Genomic DNA, 23471 nt, shown 5'->3' on the forward strand with positions numbered 1-23471 from the left:
AACAAGCAAGTGAAGAGGAGTATTAAAGAGGACAAGCAGAAATACGTGGATGAGCTGGCAACGACGGCAAAAAACCGAAAGAGGTGGTAATATGAAACAGCTATATAATACAACGAAGAAACCAGCAGGGAGATATAGTCAACCAGAGACCGGTAAAGGACAAAGAAGGCATGACAATCACGGAGATTCAGGAACAGAGGAACAGGTGGGTAGAATACTTCTAAGAACTGTTGAATAGACCAGCCCCATTAAATCCACCGGACATCGAGGCATCACACACAGACCTCCCTACAGATGTCACCGCATCAAAGACCGAAGAAATCAGGATAGCCATCAGGTAAATCAAGTGTGGGAAAGCAGCAGGGCCTGACAATATACCAGCTGAAGCACTGAGGTCAGACACTGAAGTAACTTCAAACATGCTTCATCTTCTATTCAAGAAGATTTGGGAGGAGGAACAAGTATCAACGGACTGTAAAGAAGGACAACTCATCAAGATACCAAAGGATGGAGATCTTAGCATGTGTGAGGACTTCAGAGGTATCACACTACAGTCAGCAGCAGGAAAAGTTTTCAACATAGTGTTGCTGAACTGGATGTAAGACGCAGTAGATGCCCAACTGCGAGGTCAACAGACCTGATCTCGTAAGGGTCGGTCGTTCACAGACCAAATAGCGACACTACGGATCGTCGTTGAATGATCAATGGAATGAAATTCGTCACTGTAAATCAACTTCCTTGACTATGAGAAAGCATTTGACATTGTTACTAGGTGAAACTCATAAATCATTTTCGACACTATGGAGTACCTGAGAAAATCGTCAAAATCGTACGGAATTGTCACGACGGAATGAACTGCAAAGTGATGCATGGAGGACAGCCGACAGATGCACTCCAAGTGGATAGGACATACATTCAGGAAATAATCAAAGTGTATCTCGAGGCAAGCATTAAATTGGCATTTTGAAGGGAAACAGAAAAGAGGAAGGCCGAATAACACACTGCATCATAATCGGAAGCAGACATCAAGAGAATGAATAGCAACTGGAAACAACTGTGAAGGATTACCCAGCACAGAGTTGGATTGTCGATGCTGGTGAGTGACCTATGCTCCTTTAAGATGGGTAGCAGGATTAAATAAGTAAGCTTCAGGGATCCTGTAGTGAAGTGGGAACTTCTTAAATTTAGTTAAGTGAATCATAAAAATTAATTAAATTTGAACTGGGATCATATAAAAAAACTTTAGAAACCAAAATACACGATCAGCATTTTCGTCCCTGTTTGGCACCCTGACGGCATCGAAGACGTCAAAACCGAAAGTTTTCACTCATGCACCATGAGTCCTCAAACGAATAAATTACTCTGTAACAAATGTACTTTATGATCTGTATGAAAAAATCGCCAAAAATTAATCGGGTAGGATCAATATAGGTAACTGAAAGAGAAAATAACCACGAAAATACATTATAATCAGCACTTATTTGTTTTAATTAATAGATGTTGATGGTTTATCCTCACTGATAGCTACAGGTTCTTAAATTGTGATTTTAATTCTACATGAGTTATTTAAGTTATTGCTATTTATTTACAAAGATATTCAGTCGTAATAAATTATGATAGTGGATAACATTTGATAGTATTCATTGGTGAATTTAAGGTTGAATTTTTAATGTGTGTGTGTGTGACAAAAGACGAGGATGGAAAATTTGTCCTCTATTATACTACATTTTTTTTATCTAATACAAAGTTATCAGATTTCTAAATACCAATCTGTCCTATTTGATTTTATATGGCGATGCTGTATGAATAGTTTTATTCTAATGAGTGTTAAAAAATTCACATGAGTGTGGTACATAATTCTCCTGTTAAATTTGGCTAGATGACATTAAGATTTACGTACTCTTACGTATACTTGAACAATAATTACAAAAGTTTGATCAGTTCAGATTGTTTGAAAATAACATTGCTGAATCAATATTATTTAAGTATTATGTATGGAAACTTAATAACTGCAGATAAAGAATGTGTTTGCACTTAGATATTGTTTGTTAGTTAATACGTATTATCTTCATTTTCTATGTTTTATTAATGATAGTTACATGTAGATTCTCATTAATAATAATAGGAGTTCAGACAGAAATAGGACATGACATATTCTGTGAAAATGAATAGAAACTAACAAAACATCGTAATTTACAGCTTTTCCTCGGTTCCGAGCAGTTTTAAAGTTATATTCGGTAGTACAGTCACACCAAGATTCATCATCAAAACAAATAGCAACTACCTTCTTATCAATTACACTGAACGTCAGTTACATTGAATAATCCTTAATTGCGTCGTTAAAATCCCAAGTCCTTTTAATTATGAAATATATTGACCGCCCACGATTCTTGATTGACCAATAAAAACAACAACAACTGCATTGATTTTTAAAATAACCAATAAGATGTTGACAATTTCCCCAATTCTTTCATCCATTCACACAAAGCTCATAAAACCTTGATGATATTATTTCTGAAATAAAATGGAAAAGGTCTTTGATTTACAGTCGACATGATCGGCACAGAGTTCTTGGATTATTTATCAAAGTTCCAAGTCGCTACCTATGTCGGAGTTGAAGATTTTGCGGATAAATTTAATTTTCTCATAACAGTTATGGTTCTTATGCTTTGTACAACAATTGTCACTATCAAACAGTATATGATGAAACCGATTTCATGCTACATGGCAACAGATTTGGGTGGAAAAAACTTATTAGATTATGTTGAGAACTACTGCTGGGTTCAGGGCACTGTCCCTATAGCATATTCTGGTCGAGTACCAGAGACAGATGAAGGTTGGGCGGAATTAGAGAAGCATAAACTACGTGAGTATTTAATTTCCACGTTTTAAGTATAAATTTCATGTCTTGTTGTAGGTTTATTTACGATCTCTAAGAGATAATTGAATCCATCATGTAGTATATTCAGATTGTCTGAAAAGTCAACTTAATCAAGAAAATTAATTATTTGAATGATCAGTAGATAATACGATTTCTGTGAGAAAGATAATGATATATGTGCTTGTTTTACAGCTAACAACAAAGAATTATTGTCATAATTTTTTTAATCTACTATATCTTGAGTATTCACTCACCATTGAGAAGATGTACATAGGGAAAATGTAATTAATTTTTTTCTATTATCAGTTTATGAGCTTATCTGTTTAGACACGTTCAGTAATTGCATTGATTAATCTATTGGAACACAGTAGCAACTTAAGATTGTAAATAAATCCACTCGTTGCTAGTAAGTGTAATTGTAATTGTAGTTGTAATTAACTAAAAACCAGTCACTAATCATTCAATTTTTCAATACTTGAGTCACTTTCATTATTGGTTATATTACAACCTATCTGTGGTGGTGGCAGTTATAGCTTGTAAGAAACATGAATAATTAAAATTTTAGATCTCTGAGTAAATCATATTGCGGATAGAATAACAGCTACATAAGTTAAATACCAACAACTGTCCCAATTACCGTTTTCCACTTGCAAAGGAGTTTCGTAGGTTTTAAGTCATATATACCTGATAATTATTTGCAATATGTCAAATCAACCATAAAACTGGATATATTCTATCTAATAAAAAACAAATTGATTCTAGTTTTGTAGTAGTTATGATTTATGGTTACTGTGTTTCTTGATGAGGCTTCAATTAGTAAATTATGACTAATATCAACTACGAAAGCGTTGGAGATTAGTTGGAATTCGACATCTGCTTCGTCTCAATTCTGGGTTCATCGGCAATGAACATGCGTAACCATACACATCGACCTCTGAATCGGTGCCCGAAATTCCACTTAATTCAAGCTACAATATGTTCATCATTCCTTATCGTTGATAAGTCTCTGTTTCACACTACTGGCATGTTTGAAAAATCAATTTTATTTAGTTAGAAGTATCATCCTGAACAGAGGTAAAGTTACCTGAAATATTTCACTCTTCGAATAATGCATTTCAAAAAATGGTAGAAAACTTCCAAATATTTAACAGTTGATCAGCAAGAATTGGATTTCCGTATTTAAATAGTTTTGTGTCTGATTCTTGTTTACTTAAGGAATCGTTCTGAAATTCAAGGCCATTTCGTTTCTGACTTATTATTTTCTTGATTTGTTAATAACTTAAAATTATTTTATCTAATCGACCACAGTAATCACTATGATCACATACCTAGCATTAATAAAATGCAGTTCTGGAAAGCTTATGTTACTACTAAAGATCTAATTATTTATTAAATTATTCATTGATTTTATCTCTATCTTTCAACTGATTTTAAACATATATATATATCAGTATAGGGTTGTGGAGACTATCGAGTTTTAATTGAGATCATGAGCCGACCAATGTTAGACCTAGGTTCGAGTCCCGCGTGCAGGATCATGGATGCACACTGCCGAGAAGTCCTATACTAGAAAGAATCGACCGTCTACCACTTCCAGGTTTTCGGTGGTGGTCTAGGATTGATTGGTTCATGGTCTCATATATATAAATTAACAGTCAACTGCTTTTATGCACTATTGAGTTGTCTCTGTGTTTCTAACCGGCAAAGTGTTTAGTTCTCTTTGGCAAGTTGAGTCGTTAAACATCTTTAGTTAGATGGTTTGGCCTGTTTAATTTTGCTTTTTTGACATGATAAACAATTAATTTCTGTCAAGTTGAATTGATAGGTTGTTTTGAAGAAGTCAGTACTTCATTAGTGTTTCATTAGTGAGATTCATACTGGTAGTTTGTTATAGTTGTCAAATTATATAATTTTAACCTAAATCAACAAGAACTCGTCCAAATCAATATATGGTCATAAAACTATAGGACCGACTAGATTGTACAGATGAAAATGAACATTATTTTATTTCATAACAAACAAATTTTTTTCTATCTCGAAACTACCTAAATTTCTACTTTATTTTATGTAGTGTATTATCAGTGGGTGCCATTTGTTCTTGGCCTACAGTGTATTTTATTCTATTTACCTCGATTAATTTGGCAAATGATATGCTATAACAGAGTTGGGACAGATGTACATCATTTAGTCTTATGTGCTAATCAAGCAGTACATGCTAATGATGAACAAAGAACTAAAATGGTACAACACTTAGCAAAAACATTAGAACAATTATTATTTCAGGTAAGTCTAAGGATGTCTGTATAATGATTTTACCTAAGGATACTTTATTGTTATCAGAATTTTTGTTCAAGTGTCTTAAATAACTTCTTTTTTACTTAATTCAGTAATCACACTCATATTTATGTACTCACATTTATGAGTTCTAGTAATCCTACTTCACTTGTTATGTTGTAATAGGCAGAGACAAATTTAGATGAAGTCCTGGTGATTGAAAGTGGAGAGATTCAGTTGTTAAGCAAATGATAACGATCCCTTATAGACTATATAAAATTTATTTAACCTGACAATCGTTTCTTGATAACTACGGATCTACTTTCTATGAACTCGTATTTTAGTATAACAGTTTACGTGTTCATTTTGTTATTTCTTTAGTTGACATTGAGACAAGTCAATTCTGCTTTTTTTTCTCTATTTCGAATAAAGTAATGAGAATTTGATAGATCTTAATTTGGTGAGAAAATGTGCTCGTTTCTTTGTTATTTGCTTTGAAAATAACTAAGTTGAGACTATTCAAATAAATTGTATTTAATACTTCAGAAATTGGTATATAAATTTCTTATGAAGCATCCAGTGTAACTAAATTGGTTATGATGAAGAGTTGTCTAGTTGTCCAGATTTTGGAAAGTTCACTACAACCAAAAATGCACTATTTGCGTGTTGAGCACCTGCATTCTACCTAACCTAAGTAGAATATATATGCATTCCAGATAATTATATTATATACTTTTAACGACTCTATATAATTGTTTTATATTACAGTATTATAATTTCACAGTGAGTATTTCTAGCTATTAAGCAAATACCTAATATTTTGCTCTGCATACTCTTCAAACTAATGACTCATGATTCTCTTAGATCTTCATAGAATTATCCAACTATCGTTTGGAATTCACTCAATAACGGTGTTTTTCTCCTTAAAACCTACTGATATCCCTACATCTATCAACCGCTGAAAAATTGTTGTTAAAACTGAAGCCAATCGTTTAATGAACCATACTGATTTATCCAATGGAACAAGCTTAGAAATGTTTTACCAAAGAAGCACTGATATTTCTAAGAGAATAGGTCATCTTTTGCATTAAAGCTTAAAGTGATGATGATCTCGAATTCCAGTGATCATCTTTATGGAATTATGTTACAAATTTATCTATCAATCAGTCTTCATAATCGCACCTCTGTTATTATATTGAATTGTGAGGAAGATATATATATATATATATATATATATATATATTGCTTAATTTTCAACATTTGCAATGAAGTTTTACATACATGTACGTGAACCGAAATTGTCCTGACTAACACTAATAAGTGTAACTATATGTTATAATGAAGTGATATCCTAGCTAGTGAGTTACTTGTCCCAATTAGTTACATAAATGGAATTTGTCTGCAGTCAAATGTAATGCCGTAATTCAATAATCACGAACAGGTTCACGTACTTTATTTTAAACCATACTTATCGTATGAACGATGCTACTCGACTGTCCAAACTGAGTCTAAAGAAGTGAATAATTTTGAATGTTAGGAAGCAAACAACAAGAATCTCTGAACTAAGATTTCATGACGATTTGTATTAATCTACACTTTTGAAGAATTAGGCTTCAACCCATGGTACTCGGTGATGGTATCAGTAAACTTACCACTGAGCTGTTCTAACCTCGACTGACCCTCCTTTATGTTATGTCTAATCGACATTACTTACTGAATCCGTCAATAAGAATTCCTGAATATGATTTTTTTGATCATGCGTCTGCTATTCAGAATATAACCTAGCGAGTCTAACCTCGAGTACGTTATGGACAACACAGTTAGCCGTGAGCTAACATGAGCTACACTCTTATAGGTTGCCTATGAGAAAGCCTTTTTCTGTCCTCAGCCTTAAGTTCGAATAGAAATCAGGAGCCAACCTTTTGTTATCCCTGTATTTCAACCACCCAGTCCGGCCGGCCAGAACTGCATCTATATCAACCACTCATCGGCCCATATGTAGCAATTATGAGGTCAGAAGGCACACTAAATACGAAATCATAATTTCAACACAATCATCCCACTATTCGTAGCGAGTTGAGAGAACAGTATATAATTAGTTAGCAATAGTAAAACCCATAACAATAGTTAATAGATCCGCTGGGATTTTATAATAAGGATAATATAAAATAAAATAATGCAGTTATTTAATATTTATACAATAAAAATAATGATAATAATCCGAAAAATAGATTCAAAACTTCTAACTTTCCCAATACTCGTTATGGCATACAGGACTGACGTTTGGACACTAATCTGCGAGATGAGAGTAACGAACAGCATAATCGAACTGAATTCTGTCGGTTAAAATACTGGAGGTTGTAAATAACTTCTAGTTGTTGGATGGAGGCTAACAGTAGGATTGAAAATGGGCATTTAGCCATACAAATCTGCTTAAAATGGTTGTAAATAAATGATAGTGTCGAGACAACCCCCACAGGATGCATATATTCCAAAAGAGACTGATAAGTTGCAATCCTAAACATCATTATTAAGATCCAAACAACCAATACAAATGAATCAAATTATACATGTTTACTGATTAGCTTGAAAATATACTCAGTTTTTTATAAGCGAGAATGATTTAAAGTGACTTATTTTAAAACAATTTTCAGCTTTATAGAATGATCACATCAGAGTAAGTTTTTTTTGAAGATCCCAAGTTGGAATGCAGACCTACATTCTTTTATCACGCAGTTGCCTCCTGGATCATTTTACAACCAAAGTTCATCCTAAGCTTTTGACCAATAGCTTCTTATTCGTTTCCATCTATTTGAAATGAAGACACACATTTTTCAATATTATAACTGCTAAAAAGAGCCTAGAAACATCCTAACGAGGAAGACCGAGGGAAAAGAAGTTTGCTTCTTGGATTCCATTGATAGTTTTTCGTAAAACTACACAGTACAGATATCTCAAATATTAACATCGTTTATTATCGAGCGTATAGTTAAACCTCTTACTGGTTTTTTATCATTTCATGTGATTTCGTTAATTCAAGTAAACTTACTATAGTAAATCAGGGTCACACTACTCACATTGTACGTGTAGATTTATCAATTAGTTGAGCATACATCTCATGAATCGTTTACCCATCTGAGGTTCATTAGCCAATGAATGATAGGTGAGGTCATGCATAACAGTGGCTTAGATAACATTTATAATGTTAAGATGGGGTCATATCTACTTATTACATTCGGCAATAAAACATTATTATTTGACTGAAATTTGGAAAACACTAGTCACTTTAATTCCATAATTGTACGATATAATCTAAAGGTCCAAGTTTCTTTTACATGAAGAATAGATTTTTTAATTTGTTGAGGTACCTAAGAACAAGGTTAACAAGATGACCACTGCTCGTTGATTCCCTATGGTCCCCAAACTAATAAAGTCTGTGTGTGATCAAATACATTTTAATTATCCTTGACATTGTTTATACACATATAAACAATAAAAGCTCTGAAAGTCAAGGGGTGAGTTCTAAAAGCATTACTTCTGACAGTTATCAGTCACCTTCAGGAGTTTATAGTCTCATTTTCAGGATGATAATAATCTCTAACAAATTTCGGCTTTGTTTTATGTTGAGATACTTCCTTCACTTCACTCAATCCGCTCCCTCTCTTCACGTTTTCATTCTGTGCAAAATCCACTTCCTACAGTTTCTTTGTAATTCTTAGATTTATTGCTATGAAAAACATTTCATTAAACCCCTCTATTATTTTTTTAATCAGTGTAACAAAATCATTTTATCTCACTCTACCCACATTATATTTCATTGCTCTCAATTCATACATGCTTCAAATAAACTTGATAATTGAACGTGTAATAGTTTACGAAAGGTGGAATCTTCGTGCTTCAAAAGTATAAAACTTGTCTATTGTTTTTCAGCTATAGTACGATTTAAAAGCTTTGGCTGATGTATTGTTCAATTCTTTTATTAGTCTGTATACTTATCAGGTGAAATTTTTTGAGCATAAGTAGCTACAGTTATCCTGGTCACTAGAAATCAATTTACAAATACAACAATATACAACTTTAATCATAGTGGATAAGTTCAATTTGTTAAACTATACAAAAGGATACAAAAAAGGCAATCAGTCAAGTGAGAAGATTGTTATTATAACTCATTAATTGAATACATATTTGTATTTTAGGTAGGATACTATTCAGATGCCTAAATTGAACTTGTCTGCTCCATAAAACAGAGTTGCTAGATGATGTTTTAAATTAATAATTGGATATATTTATTCACTAATTTATTTATATATTTAATATTCCAATGAAACCGGGTTAAGTTGAAAGAGTAAATTCGACTAAAAACATGTAAGCCATTAAAAAAAAGAATAATATAAGTATAAAATGACGATAGTTATAATAATGATAATATTAATGGTGAAAATAATGATTTCAGTTGTTTCTTTTTGGTGGAGTTTTGTTCTCTGATCAAACCATTCAGCTCAGGGAAGAAAAACTCCAGCAAAATCATCCACCGGATCTACAAATCTTCTACACCATCTCAAAATTATCTTATTTTTTCATACACATAGTTCCCTTTATTATCTTAAATAGAGCAAGAACAAAGATTGGTGCAGAATAATATGAATTCTCTCGATATTCTGCAGCGTATTGTCACCAGGCGATTCAGTGACTTGAATGACTGTGCAGGGAGACGCATTTTGAGAAGTTTCATACACATCCTATTTTTTTACACCATTAAATTTAGCCTTGGCAATATATGTATATGTATCATAGATATTACTGGTTATTCTTATTACAATGAACAAAGTTATTCTTAACGTTGAAAATTTATTTAGTACACCAGAGTGTTTGACTGACAAATTTATTAGATTTTTACTACTTTTCTTAACAATGAACTGTCGGCTATTTATTCATTGCCTTGTTATACTATATTGAAAGAATGAAATGAAGACCTACTAGTTGTTTTGTGGCCTTTACATTTTATCATTCATCACGAATTCCATTGAGTGAATATTCTATGTACAAATCAAAATAGCTTTAGTTCTATAATAGCAATTCGGTTACTTGACAAATGGTTTTACTTAATTCTGAAATCAATTCGTTTTTTCTATATTTGAAATGAATTCATTAACTGATATCGTTAGGTTTTTTACATTTGTCATTTCCAATAATTTTATCTATTCAATTTGTTCTCCTCATTTCTGAACATGAATATACATTATAAGTAAAGATGGATAGTAGCTAGCAATGGAATCCAGGACGCGCGTTTCGTTCTGTTTTCAGGACTCATCAGCTGGATGTAGCTGCATCTCAGAATATACATTTACTGATTTAGATTATTAAGCTTGAAAAATCTTTCGATTACATCTTTAACTTCTATTTAATTAACTTAACTAACAGTAAATAGTTTTTATTCTTGTAAGACTGTTTATCAAAATCTTCTTTAGAGTTCATATTAATCTTTACTATTAATCAAATCTGAAATGTTTATGAAGTAAATCATTAAGGAATGATTACATAATTATAATATAATTTCATATTTTTTGGATGCTTACGTAATACTTCCATTAAATTCTAATCTAATTCATTAATTTACATAGTTATTATTTATAATAGAATATTCAATAAGAGTATTCAACAAGAGTTATTTCTCATGAAACTGATTGAAACTTTTCATATTAATGTTCATACAGTTTATCTATATACATAAGTAATGAATTCGGTACATGACTGAAGGAGAGGTTAAAGGTCAACTAATAATTTAAGTGTAATTAGAAAATAATTACGTTGTAGTTAATTATGTTTAATTAATCTCTATAAGCTAACAATACAGTTGTAATACTTTGTAATAGATGGATTAAGTGATTCATTTTACTGGATTTAAGCATTGATCATTAAACGTAATCAAATCATACTAAATATTGTGATAAACTGTGATCATATTGAGCTTTTTAGTTCAGGTAGATCAAATGATTAAATATTGTAATATGGATGTAAATGTACTGATAAACTTATCCTATACTTTCCAGTATGTGGTTATGAAGATTGTTGAATGTCATTAAAATCATGAACCGATCTACGTTAGAGCACTACTGAAAACGTGGAAGCACCGGACAACTATTTCATCCTAATATGGGTTTCTGATTTCAATTATCATATATTTGTTTTCCTTTTATATATACTAGGTTTTTACACTTTTCTTAAAATATCAGAGACATCTTTTTGTGAGAGTCATTTATGATGAAATATGTCTCCTTTATTTATTATTTAACATTTACTATTATATATTGTACTATGTTATTAACATAATATACCTAACTAGTCTTAAGGATAAATCACTTTCATTGTTAAATAAACAACATTATCCCCCTTTTATCCATTTATATAATAACTGAGTTGTTAGTTAGTCGTATACATCTGTCCATGCATGCACACTTTTAATTTTGCTGATTTTAACATACAGTGTTATTGTTTTGCGTGAGATCATCAACAGTGTGTAATAAACATATTTATTGATTCGTTAAATGTTATCGCACTAGTTTTAACTAATGCATGTGTATGTGATCCACCTTTTATTGTTTAATGTTTGCAAAAATTAATACGAATGCATAGTGTATTTGCTTTGATTTCATGCATGTCTATTGTCTAACCTTCTCACCCCTTCTCTCTTGGTTCTGCACAAATGCAATAACAAAACGTTGCTGGTTTACAACCATGGATTCTTGCATGCAACATTCTATGTTTGTTAATTACGATTTGTTTTTATGCGGGTGGTACATCATTAAATTTATTTTCACTTGGTTGGTTGGTATGGTGGCAAAACTCTCGTTTTATCTCACTGGTTGAGAATGGATTTTAGCAACAGAAAAAACGACTTGTATCAAAATCATATCATCTTCATAAACGCAGGTCAGATTTTGATTCTTGCATCAATATTGCACCAAATGTCAGCGGACAAACGTCTACTACTGCTGCTAGATACCATTCAGACAAAACTAAAAATGATAGATTTCATGATGAGATTGTACGGTTTAATGACGGTGAAAATGATGATACTGATATTGAGGACAATGAAATTTCACGCGTAACGCGTAGATATCGCAATACAGTTAATATTCTTAAATGTGTCCGTTACACTGGAACATTCCTATCATTGATATATTTACTTGTAAAGCTCTTTTATTTGTGTAATTCAGTTGGCCAATTATTTTTAATGCAATACTTCCTCGGTTTTACAAACTATAATTCTAGTTTATTTGGCATGAGTATTTTATATAATATACTACATGGTCAAGATTGGCGATCAACCTTAATATTTCCACGTGTAGCTTATTGTTATGCACCAGTAAAACACTTGGGTACAAAAGTTAACACTGCTACAGCTCAGTGTGTCTTACCGGTAAATATGTTAAATGAAAAAATTTACATATTTCTCTGGTGGTGGATTCTATTAGTTTGTGTAGTAAATTTTCACAGTCTACTTCGATGGTGTTTACAATTCGCCTGTCAAAATCGTGGCTGTCAGTTTGTGATAAACTACATTAAATTGTCGAATGTTTTAACTTCATCCGAATTATATTTTGCTGAGAAATTCGCACGTAAATTCTTACGACGTGATGGAATGTTCCTGCTACGCATGCTTGCATTGAATGCTGGTGAAATGGTCACGTCTGATATTGTCAATGAAATGTGGTTGAATTACCGTAGAATTGTCGTTGAGCCGGTGGTTGAAAATCATAAACATCATAGTCAGAGATTAAATCCTAATGAATCTAGTTGGGATAGAGGGTCAAAAACTGATTCTTCAACTATGACAAATGAAAATGGATACTTGGGTACATCTGAGTCATCAGAACTAAAGAATAATAAACAGGATAATGAGAAAGCGAGTATTGAGCTGATAGACCTACCTGGAAGATAGTCCTGTGTTTAAATAATGTTTCTTTATGTATGCATGTGCTTGTTTTTGGGTTTTTAGTTTCTCGATTTAATTTCGAATAAATGATATGATTGAGAGAAACCAAACTACCGGTGACTTGAGAATGTTTAAGACGCTTCTAATTTTTCAGATTTTCCTTTCAGTTTGTGCCTTCTTTTTCGTTAAATGCATTTTTCATTTCCATCGTCCATAACAAGACGATGACTAAGATTATAATAATATTAATTTTTTGAGACTTATTGACGTGCATCATGCTGACAATGTCATTATTACTACTAAAATTGTTATAAGTAGCCATTTTTGCCAAATAAAAATATAGAATACAATGGATTTTTTCATACTATAATGAAAAAGATAACAAATCAAATTTACTTACTTTTCTTTATTGTCTTAAGAGAGAGGGACTTTCACATCAATGCGTCTGTTGAACATTTGATAACATTGCACTTTCAGTTTGACAATATGATGTATACATGCACTTAAAGTCATTCTTTTTGGTAATTTAAACTAGTTAGTGATAATTCATGTTGTTTTACGATATATCTGGGGATGAATCAATTGGTAACAAGTGTAAATTTTTGGCTTTTGCATGTTGGTGAACTAGTCAACATCATTCATTTTTATTTAGTGAAATAAATGTTTTGCTTGAGGACGAAAATGTATCTTCACTTCATAAAACTAACTTCTCGACCAGTTTTTATGTAACTCACAATGGTCATAAATGCTGTGGTATAAGGCTATTATTCACCAACTTATGTTTATCACTTAAACCAGTATGAAATAAGATATTTACACAATGGTGATCTTAATTAGAGACTTCATAAAATCGTGAATTAATTGAAGTCCGAAACATGGACAGTTAGATATCTCTACGGTGGGTTAGCAGTATTAGGCTCACCAAAGCTACTTGGTGTTTCTTGGTTTGAACATACAGATGACTATGGACACGAAAGAGCACCAAGATCTTTGGTTTAAATGGATCAGTTGTTGACGGAAATTGCTTTCAGAATAAACAAAACCACATTAAGCAAACTTATTTATGAGTTGGTTTAGTACTGTACTTTTAAGTGTCCCGGGCTTGTTAACAACCAGGTATAACTTTCACATATTCCACCATAACAATCATCTGCATAAATCAGTGAGATAAATTGTATATACACAGCATTTTTCATCTGTCTATACCTCATGTGCACTAGTTCATTCAATATTATGATTACTCAAGCTATTGTTTGAAAAAAATGTATCAAACAAAACACTAACATAATGCCACTTCGTTGGTAGGCTATTAATATATCTGAAAGGGTACTATAAACATACATAATTAGTTTGCTTGTAGTCTTCTCTCATACACATGCAACTCACGAAATAGATGCTATAGTGACTAAACCTATGCATATCAACCAATGAAATAATCAGTTCGCCGTATTCAGTCGAAACTTAGAACAGCAATTGTTATTCAGATTACAATTCCGAGCTCTGGATTTTTCAACAAACCATTTGCATATTGGGAGGGTCTACTTATCAACGACACCAGAAAATGGGTTGTTTTGTATTATTGATTTACTAATCCATTAGAAAATCGAGTGTTAAGGAATTCCGTCACGTGGATATTTACTACTGAGAATGTTTTATGATCTAGCGTATAAACCTAGCCATACCTTCATACAAAACTCAGGCTCAGCTGACAGTGAATCAGTAATCAATTTGGAAAATGTTACTTTTAGATATACAAACCGAAAAAGTTACATTAAACCACTGTGTAGTACGACTACTTTTTAATTAATAAGGTGTAACCATTCAAATAATAGGTTGCATTAATCATGAGTGCATTAAATTTTCTCCGCTTATAGATTGCATTACTATACATTTTTAGATAATGATAGTTAATAATGAAAACGACGAGAGAACTTTTGTCTTGTCTGAAGCGTTCCAGTTGAAATGATCATAATTTCAATAATTTTTTTATGACTTAAGTCTACTGTTTACTACTCCAAAATATCGAATGTATTATGGTGGCTCGCTTTCTATGATAATATACTAGACATAATTCACATGATTAAACTGATAATTTTAGTCATAGAATCAGTCATATACAAAAAACAAAACAACTAACCGACTGACTGAATGCAATAATATGTACCATGCTGAACAAAATATACAATCAAATTAGAATAAAAATGACTAATTTGTCAGTCAACCAGCCAATAGTAGATGATGAAATGAAGGTCGCAAAGTAACCACTGGTTATTTGACTTTATCATTCATAACGAAATGCTTGATATTACACGAATATTCAGTGAAATATCCCTTATTTTGCATTACATTTAACCATGCAAATTTTATGTATTCATTTTTTTGCAAACATAAATTTCATCTAGGATTTTTCTGTTTTCTTTATTTAGCAACGTGAATACCATCATGGATTATGGCCTCGAGTACGTCGTCGAATGAAAAAATGGGGTTATTTATTCTTCATAAGTAAACGTCTTGGGACACGATTATTTGGAATTTATTTATTCATCAAATGTCTTTATTTATTAAATGCAATCGGACAAATATTTATGATGCAATCATTTCTTGGTTTAAAATCAAATTATACATTATTTGGTATAACTATATCTAGAAATATTTTAGCTGGTCTCGATTGGGAAGTGACAATGATTTTTCCACGTGTTGGATTTTGTTTAGTTCCATTAAAACATTTTGGGTCTAATAATTATGCAACAGCACAATGTGTTCTACCAGTAAATATGCTTAATGAACGTATTTATATGTTTCTATGGTTTTGGATTGTTCTCACTGCAACAATTACAGCTATCAGTATACCAGCGTGGTTTACACGTATGAGTTATGAAAAATCACGTACACGTTTTATAAAAAAATATTTAAAACTTGGTGAACAAGTTAGTAGGAAAGATAGATATATGGTAGAAAAATTTACCGTATTATTTTTACGTAATGATGGTGTTTTTCTACTGCGTATGATTGCTATCAATGCCGGTGAATTGATTTGTTCTGAAATAGTTTGTCAGTTATGGCATATATTTCGTGAAAAATATTTTTATCGTGATTTAACACGTTGTAAACGTGGTTGCGATGAAATGCATCATTTAGGCTTGAGATTATCTCGTGGTATTGTCAATTTAAAAGAAAGGTATTCCAAAGAAAATAAAATTAAATTGGAAGCTACAGCTTCAGCACCTCCACTTACTGATGCACCTCTTGGAACAGATGAAGACGAAGGTGGTTACGCTGATGATGATGAAGATGAACAGAAAGATATAAAAAAACATTATAGTAAAAAATATTCATGGGAACAAAAAGAGTCCGTTTAACTATATTATTGTTAACACACATATCGTCACATGTAACACAGTCATAAACGTTGCTTTGAGATGTACAGATTACATATTCAGCTCATTTTTTATAAACATTTTTTAATGAAAAATATTTATTATTATTTTTTGTTACATTTGCTATTTATTAGTGAACGTATTGAAGATATCTAATGAGTTATCTTTAGTTTACTCTCCTTTTTCTTGTGTTCACTCAAGAAAACAATTTCCCCTTATTGTACAATTAACCTCATTGATTATGTTTTCTTTTTTTTTGAATTGATCAAGAGTTTATGCATTTATGTAAATCAGTTGTAATTAAATTATTCGTCGTTATACTTTAGATATCAGTATTATTATTGACTAATAAAGATTCTCTATGAAGAAATACATAGAGAATATCATGTAAGCGATGTCCATGGTTATGTGCCGATCACTAACTAATCGCAAAATTTATCATTCCCTAAATGAAATCCGTTAAAGCTTACTAAAGAATTTTTTCTAATCGATCTATGATAAGGGAAATAAGTATATAATCAAAAAGAAGCTGATGAGTAATGTATCACAGTATGACACTGATTAACTTTCTAAACTGATCTGTGATTGTATTCATGTACTTTACTAAAAGGAATGAAAATATCTGTAGCATACAAACAAATGTAATTTGAACTTGCTAAATTATCAAACCTTATGTGAATTAGTTAATACAATTTATTTCATTCGTGTCGAAATACAGTAGTAAAGGAAATTTATTCTTTGAATTTCTTCCACTTAGTATTAATTGACGAAAAGAGATCATAGATGAGGAGGGTGTCAGTAGCAGATGTCAGTAGTAAGCAAACTACGATTAACACAGACGCTGAATTGAAGGTAAATTATCCATCATAAATAAACTCTGGATAGATGGCTATAATGGTAGATTAACCTCTCTGAAAAATAATTTATCTAACTTCTAGTAACTTTATAGTTGAACATTATTCAAACACAATCTGTACAGTATATTAATTGAGAAATTAATTTCAAACTTTGGACTAAGAAATCAGGATATCATAATTATTTGTCTCACGGAAACGTTAATGATACTTCTCTCAAAATAATATTGAGTTATTATTATCCTTGTTGTTTTGAGTTGCTGCAAAATATGGTCACTTTAATCGGTACAGTACTGTACTACGTTCATTACATTTATGGTTATCTGTATGTATAAATACTGAAATGATTTCAACTGGTTCATGCTATTAATTTTAGATGGTAGTTCTGAAGTTTAAGACTTACGATTTATCTTAAATGTAGTCCGATAATGCTATTTAAGCTTTTCAACCATGAAAAAAAGATAAATTAATTGAAAATACGCCTTTGAAAAATGTTGTCAAACAATTTGTCGGACCAAGATTGACCAGTTAAATGGGTTATTCATGCATCTTACTGAAATAATGAAACTTATTGACCAAGTACAAGCTAGTGAACCTCACTTTGAGTTACACTTTATGCGTGAGACCGAGCGATACTACCTGTGTGTTTGAATTAAAGTTCAAATGAAACAATTAATATACGTCGAATTCAGGAGCTTCGTTCGGACGGTGAAATCGCAGAGTAAAATTAAGTACGAAAATTACGAGCGGTTCACAGTACAACTCAGAATATTAACTCATGTGTACACATCAATTCAACTTACGAAGAGACTATGATACGAGGTCTGTCGCCCAACAGCTGTAAAAAATCAAAGAAAAACTACCGTATATAACTCATTATATGTGAAAATTATATTTGAAATAATCTCAGTCTCGCGCGCGAACGCCTAAGCTACTAGACCACTGAGCCGGCATTCCATGGTGTTGATTGCTTAAAAAATCGTTTTGTACAACTGTATTTTCTGATTTGTTATCATAAATAATAGGCTAAATAACTGTATACGGGAATGCTATGTGTCAAAAAAGTTTTATTTTTTATTTTTCTGCCCCTTAGAATTTGGCTTATTTGATCGGTTATGTGTTTGTTTAACTGAAACGTTTGTGAAATTGTATAGAACTAATAAACCTAATATTGTAAATAATTGTATATCATGAATTTATAATAGAAACGTATTAAGGACAACTTAAGTAATTTGATGACATAAAAAGTATCTGACGAAACAAGTGATATGTGGTAGTGAAAGTAAAATATGATTGATTGTTGAATGTGGATAAACAGCCACAGCCTATGGACTATCAATTATGTAATTTTTCCCTTCTTACCATTGATTTCTACTCTCAACTCACTGCTTGTAATTACATTGAATAAAGTCTTCTCGAGTGTTAGATCGGTTCTTTAATTTATGTCACGAATTCTAGTTCTAATATGATATGATTGACCTTATTAACGTATCATTGTAATATACGTGTGAGAGGGAAAATAATATTGTAAACCATTCGTTATATAAACAAGTGATAATGTTTTCTCACTAAATGATATATCAAAAGAAAAATAGAATACACAGAAAACTAGATGGAAATAATCAATATGAGAAATCATATAATCACATAACTGAAGTATGGAGAAGTTCCTTGAAATAACCAAACTACAGTGAAATGAGTTAAGTACATAAGTATTATTCATTAAATAAGAAAAAGAGAATTCAGCGAGGAAAATTTTTCGACGAAATCATTTACTTAAGCTGTACATTCGTATATGTAGTTATATGGAAAATGTATGTCTATAGGAGGATAGAAAAATTGCATCACCAAAATGGATTCGAGGATAAATAACTAACGACGTTACGTACTAATCAAGGGGTAAGGAAGAAAATCGTTTATGAGTCTGATAATAGACCACTCAGGGAGATATGTTCAAGAAGTTATGTCTGTATTCAATTATGTAAGTTACATTTTTAATTAAATGCTGTTGATAATGGTAACAACAAGTTATTTTTAAGGAGGATAATATATTCTGGTGTAGAAATCATTAAATTTTAATAAATTTAAAGAATTTTAATATGTTCTTTTTAACTAATGAAATATTCTGAATTATGAGAAGTACAGAAGCTATACAATTTCGCTTGGAAGAACAAGTGAATCCCAACCAGATAAGAGGAATATTATGAAATGCTTGTTTTTGAACCATTGTTAGCCAATCAATAGTTGTCCTATTTTTATTTGGATTACATGAGTAGTCTTTACATAAGTCTTATGTAAGTTATATCCAAATCTATTCTGACTGAAGTTATCCGTAACGCTTTTTATGTTCACGTAAATTGTTATATTTAGTGTCTACAGTCATTTCTGAGTTCATTAAGTGCGTGAGCGCTGCTAAGTCATGTCATTTTCACCAGAGATTTCATTTAAAGCCTTAACTTTCAACATATTTTTGCTATTTATCCATCATGTTCGTCTGAGATGTACTGACATCCGTAGTAGACGATTTCTGATAACTTTAGGCACTTGAAATGAAATCTTTAATGAAAATTATGTTCCAACATAAAGTATTTATCAACCAAATGAACATAAAAGAGGCCGAAAGTGGTGAACATCACATACTCCTTGAAAATTGAAAACGTAGATGAAATCCTTAGCTTATGTATCCTCTCCTGTTCCATTTCTCAATTCATGTTTCTGATTGATGGAAAATGAGTTGAATGAGAAGGCCGGATCAGGAGGGAAGATATGTTAACTCTGTACCCTGAATAAAACTAAATCTGTGTCCTAGATGTTCTGAATCATTATTTAATCCATATACTATAACCATTGAAAATGACAGTCGTTCAATCATCTGATATATTGGTTTATTCTGATTTTAACTGGTTAGTTGTTTCTAGTAATAAAAATTATTATTCATATTAACTTCCTTTGAAAAACCTGCCTACAGATGAGAAAATAATTCTGGTTTGGCTCTGAATTTAATTGGAAACTGCAACTAACTTAAATTTCTACTAGTCTCAGATGATTTACCTCTACTTATTTTTATGACTGTTTAATTATAGTCCCAGATTGTTGTGTTAAAATGAAGGTATTAGCGATAATTGAATTCCACAATTGTGAAAAAGTGATGATCCATATACAAACAACAATGTCGAACAAAACGTTGTAAATATTTAACAATCACTAAAGGATTTGAGAAAGAGTTAAATATAAAGTGGATAAAATATTCTTATTTATAACCAAACAAAAAGAAATACAAAATCAAATATACGTGACTTGAACAAGTGGATTATTCTGTTTCAGTATGATTGAACGCTGGTGGAATTTCGGTTATGGAATAACCAAACTAGAGACAAGCTGAAATACAATAAATAATGCTCATCTTATGCTGTACAGGTAACTGCAACATTATGAAACTAGAGATGTTTGCTCTACCATACTGATACTTTCATATACTAAATTCTATGAAGATTGACTTCCAAATATATGTTAAACTCTATTTGAAAATTTGTTGTTTGTAAAATATTACTAATTGCAGGCAATAACTATGAATCTAATGAAATAAAATGAATTCATTTGATTGATTAAGAGAATGTCCATTACACTTCTTATGATATTATTGACTTAGTTCTGATTAGTCCGTGTTAGGATATGTAGATAATTGTGTGAACATCGACACTAAGATGCAGATATATCCGGCCGAAGAGTCTCAAATATGGCGAAATGCTTGTGGTGTATCCCGCTCTTAGCCACAGTTCATGTATTCTATAAAAATGCATTCATGTTATCATACAGAAATCGTTGCTATTTGCTCTCTTCAGGTTTTATTTGTATTCGGACACTGACGAAAGTGCAATAAATTACCTAACTATATCACGTTACTAATAACATTAATTTTTAAGGATAAAGATTTTTGCATTTCATTCTTTGAATGGCTCTATACTGATTGAGTCCCATTAGGAATTATGATTAAATTAGGTTATAATGATGTGATGACGTTGAAACATGGTCTTGTTACAGTATGAATTTAAATAAATCCGTCAAAAACTAGCTTCATCAGCAATCCAGTAAACACACTGGAATAGCACTCATCATGAGATATGAAAGAATTAAGTTTAATGTTGTATAATATATTGGATTTACTTTTTTGAGGATTCTTTAAGTAAAGAAGAAGGTCTTCTCTAGTAATTTTCACTTCCAATTAGTTTACAGATGACTTCACTAATTCAGACCACTTAATTAAATCCCAATATCTCCTTTCTAGATTTTCTACTTCCAAGTAGAAACTATGAGAATCAGTAATCTACTAATTGTTAAGATGATAATATGTTTTCCAGTACTTTTAACTGAAATAGTTGAAATGGCTTGTTGACTAAACGAGAAATTAAAAGTCAGATTAGTCAACAAATTGCAATTGATCTATGAAATTCGACCTACTCTAAAGGATAAGGCAAAAAATCCAATCGGTAGCTATTCAGTGATTAATCAGTCGTAGAATTCTCAGTCCGACAGATCGGTCACAACCATCTAGCTCAGTGGTAATGTATCAAGATGTGTAGCTGAATGTGGTGGGTTCCAGTTCTACAGGGGGGATGAAAAGTACGTTTTGCTAACGAGTGACAACTAACACGATTTCCTAACACGGTTTCCCGTCAAATATACCCAGCCAATCAACAGATAAAAAGATAATTCACCGTTTATACATGTGTCATGTATATATCTTCGTAATATACGTACACATCTAAACAATAGTAAAACAGAATAATAACAAAAAGGTTACATAGAAAAGAAATATGATACAGATTATACAAAATAATTATTAACTGTACAGTAGGATTTGTTTCTGTAAAAAATATGAGATGAAGGTAGATGAAATAGTTTAAAAGATCAATTGATACATTGTATTAAGATAAATCCACACTGAAGTACACATTTATAAAGAGATATTCGTTATGATCTCAATCAATATCTAGCTCCATTCAGTGAAAACAGATAGGGTTTATGGTAATTCGGTTTCAATGAAAATAGAAAATGGAAGACTCAGGAATATCTGTGAACTTAATTTCACAACATCAGTTCAATTTCGTGTTGTTGTCCAGGTGACATATCTGCTTTTCGTTTAGCCCGACGACGTTGACGTGTTATATAACAAAATAATATAATTAAGACAAGAAATAAAGCAGCAGATGAACCAAGGGCGACTTTTTCCCCGAATGTAAACCAAGCCACTGGTTGACCTAACCATAAAAGGAATAAAATAATGGTAATTATTTTGTTTATGTTTCACATTGTAGCTGTGTTTCCTAAGAAATGAAAACGAGCGAGCCTCCGTATATTTTATGCTCATCACTTGCCTACTTATAAGTAGGTAAATTAAAATTTGAAATAATTTTGAAAATTCCAGATTCGATAGATAAAACAGTCAAGTAGATCTCTACCAGACAAGAAATAAAGTATTAGTAATTTCTTCACTACTGAACTGTCACAAAGCAAATTTACACTGTTTAAAGACGTGGATTTTAGAACTGATAAGTCTAGAAATTACTTTAGTCTTACCTAATAATATCAAGAATGTCTAAGCTATGTAGCGTTTCGACTAAATCCGAAAAATGTAATTCTAACTTCAAAAAATAGATATTGAATTTATTCAAAGACAGTGAATTCAGCTGGCAATCTGAGCCAAAATTACCAACCAAACTTTCACATTCTAGTCTTGATGATTTTTATTCACACTGACAGTAAACAATATGTTGGTAATTGAAAATGTTTATCATTATTTTTAGATGAGAAAGCAATAAAACTTGAAACCGATCAAAATATCGAGTGTTCTTATACGATTGGATTGTGTTTATAAAGACACAGTGTGATTTAAAAACAGTACTCATCCTAAACTAATCTCAGGTAAAGAGTCTCTAGAAATCAAAGAGCTATGAACTACTTTTTCCTAGATTAAGACTTTCAATCGGGGTAAATCTAAGATCTGGAAAAGAACAATATACTTGACTTTTCAATCTCACTGTTGCCATGATCTTGATCAGCTCCTGAGTTTGTATTTAATAGTCTAAATTTTCAGCTACAATCAGCTCTAAGTGTTGCAGCGTTCTGATATAATTTCATACCCATGAGTA

The 23471-nt window shown here is 31.6% G+C and overlaps 2 protein-coding genes across 3 annotated transcripts in view; one reads left to right on the forward strand and one right to left on the reverse strand.

The window, feature by feature from the left end:
- The first annotated feature begins 547 nt into the window (after positions 1-547).
- Positions 548-16783, forward strand: INX2_13 (Innexin inx2). Of its 2 annotated transcripts, XM_051216319.1 has the most exons (4): positions 548-1096; positions 2200-2866; positions 4953-5164; positions 12036-16783. In XM_051216319.1, the coding sequence occupies exons 2-4, from the start codon at positions 2554-2556 to the stop codon at positions 13095-13097; spliced, it is 1587 nt and encodes a 528-aa protein (XP_051073773.1). In that variant the 5' UTR covers positions 548-1096; positions 2200-2553; the 3' UTR covers positions 13098-16783. The 2 variants fall into 2 exon arrangements, with proteins under 2 accessions (XP_051073773.1, XP_051073774.1); XM_051216320.1 differs by lacking the exon at positions 548-1096 and having other exon boundaries at positions 1645-2866; positions 11206-16783.
- Positions 16784-22079: 5296 nt separating this feature from the next.
- MS3_00007995 (uncharacterized protein) overlaps positions 22080-23471 on the reverse strand; it is a 30036-nt gene continuing 28644 nt past the window's right edge. The window contains exon 4 of the mRNA XM_051216330.1: positions 22080-22580. Coding sequence (XP_051073775.1) covers positions 22408-22580 — 173 coding nt within the window. The 3' untranslated portion in view covers positions 22080-22407. The remainder of the gene's footprint in view (positions 22581-23471) is intronic.

Source organism: Schistosoma haematobium, chromosome 1 (genome assembly GCF_000699445.3).
Source record: "Schistosoma haematobium chromosome 1, whole genome shotgun sequence".
Taxonomy (NCBI): Eukaryota; Metazoa; Platyhelminthes; class Trematoda; order Strigeidida; family Schistosomatidae; genus Schistosoma; species Schistosoma haematobium.

What these genes read in the sequence shown, in the direction of transcription:
- INX2_13 (XM_051216319.1), top strand. Translation starts at nt 2,554, where the DNA reads ATGATCGGCACAGAGTTCTTGGATTATTTATCAAAGTTCCAAGTCGCT. An exon ending in ATTAGAGAAGCATAAACTAC is followed by an intron (nt 2,867 to 4,952) that starts GTGAGTATTTAA and finishes TATTTTATGTAG; the next exon opens with TGTATTATCAGTGGGTGCCA. An exon ending in TAGAACAATTATTATTTCAG is followed by an intron (nt 5,165 to 12,035) that starts GTAAGTCTAAGG and finishes AATGGATTTTAG; the next exon opens with CAACAGAAAAAACGACTTGT.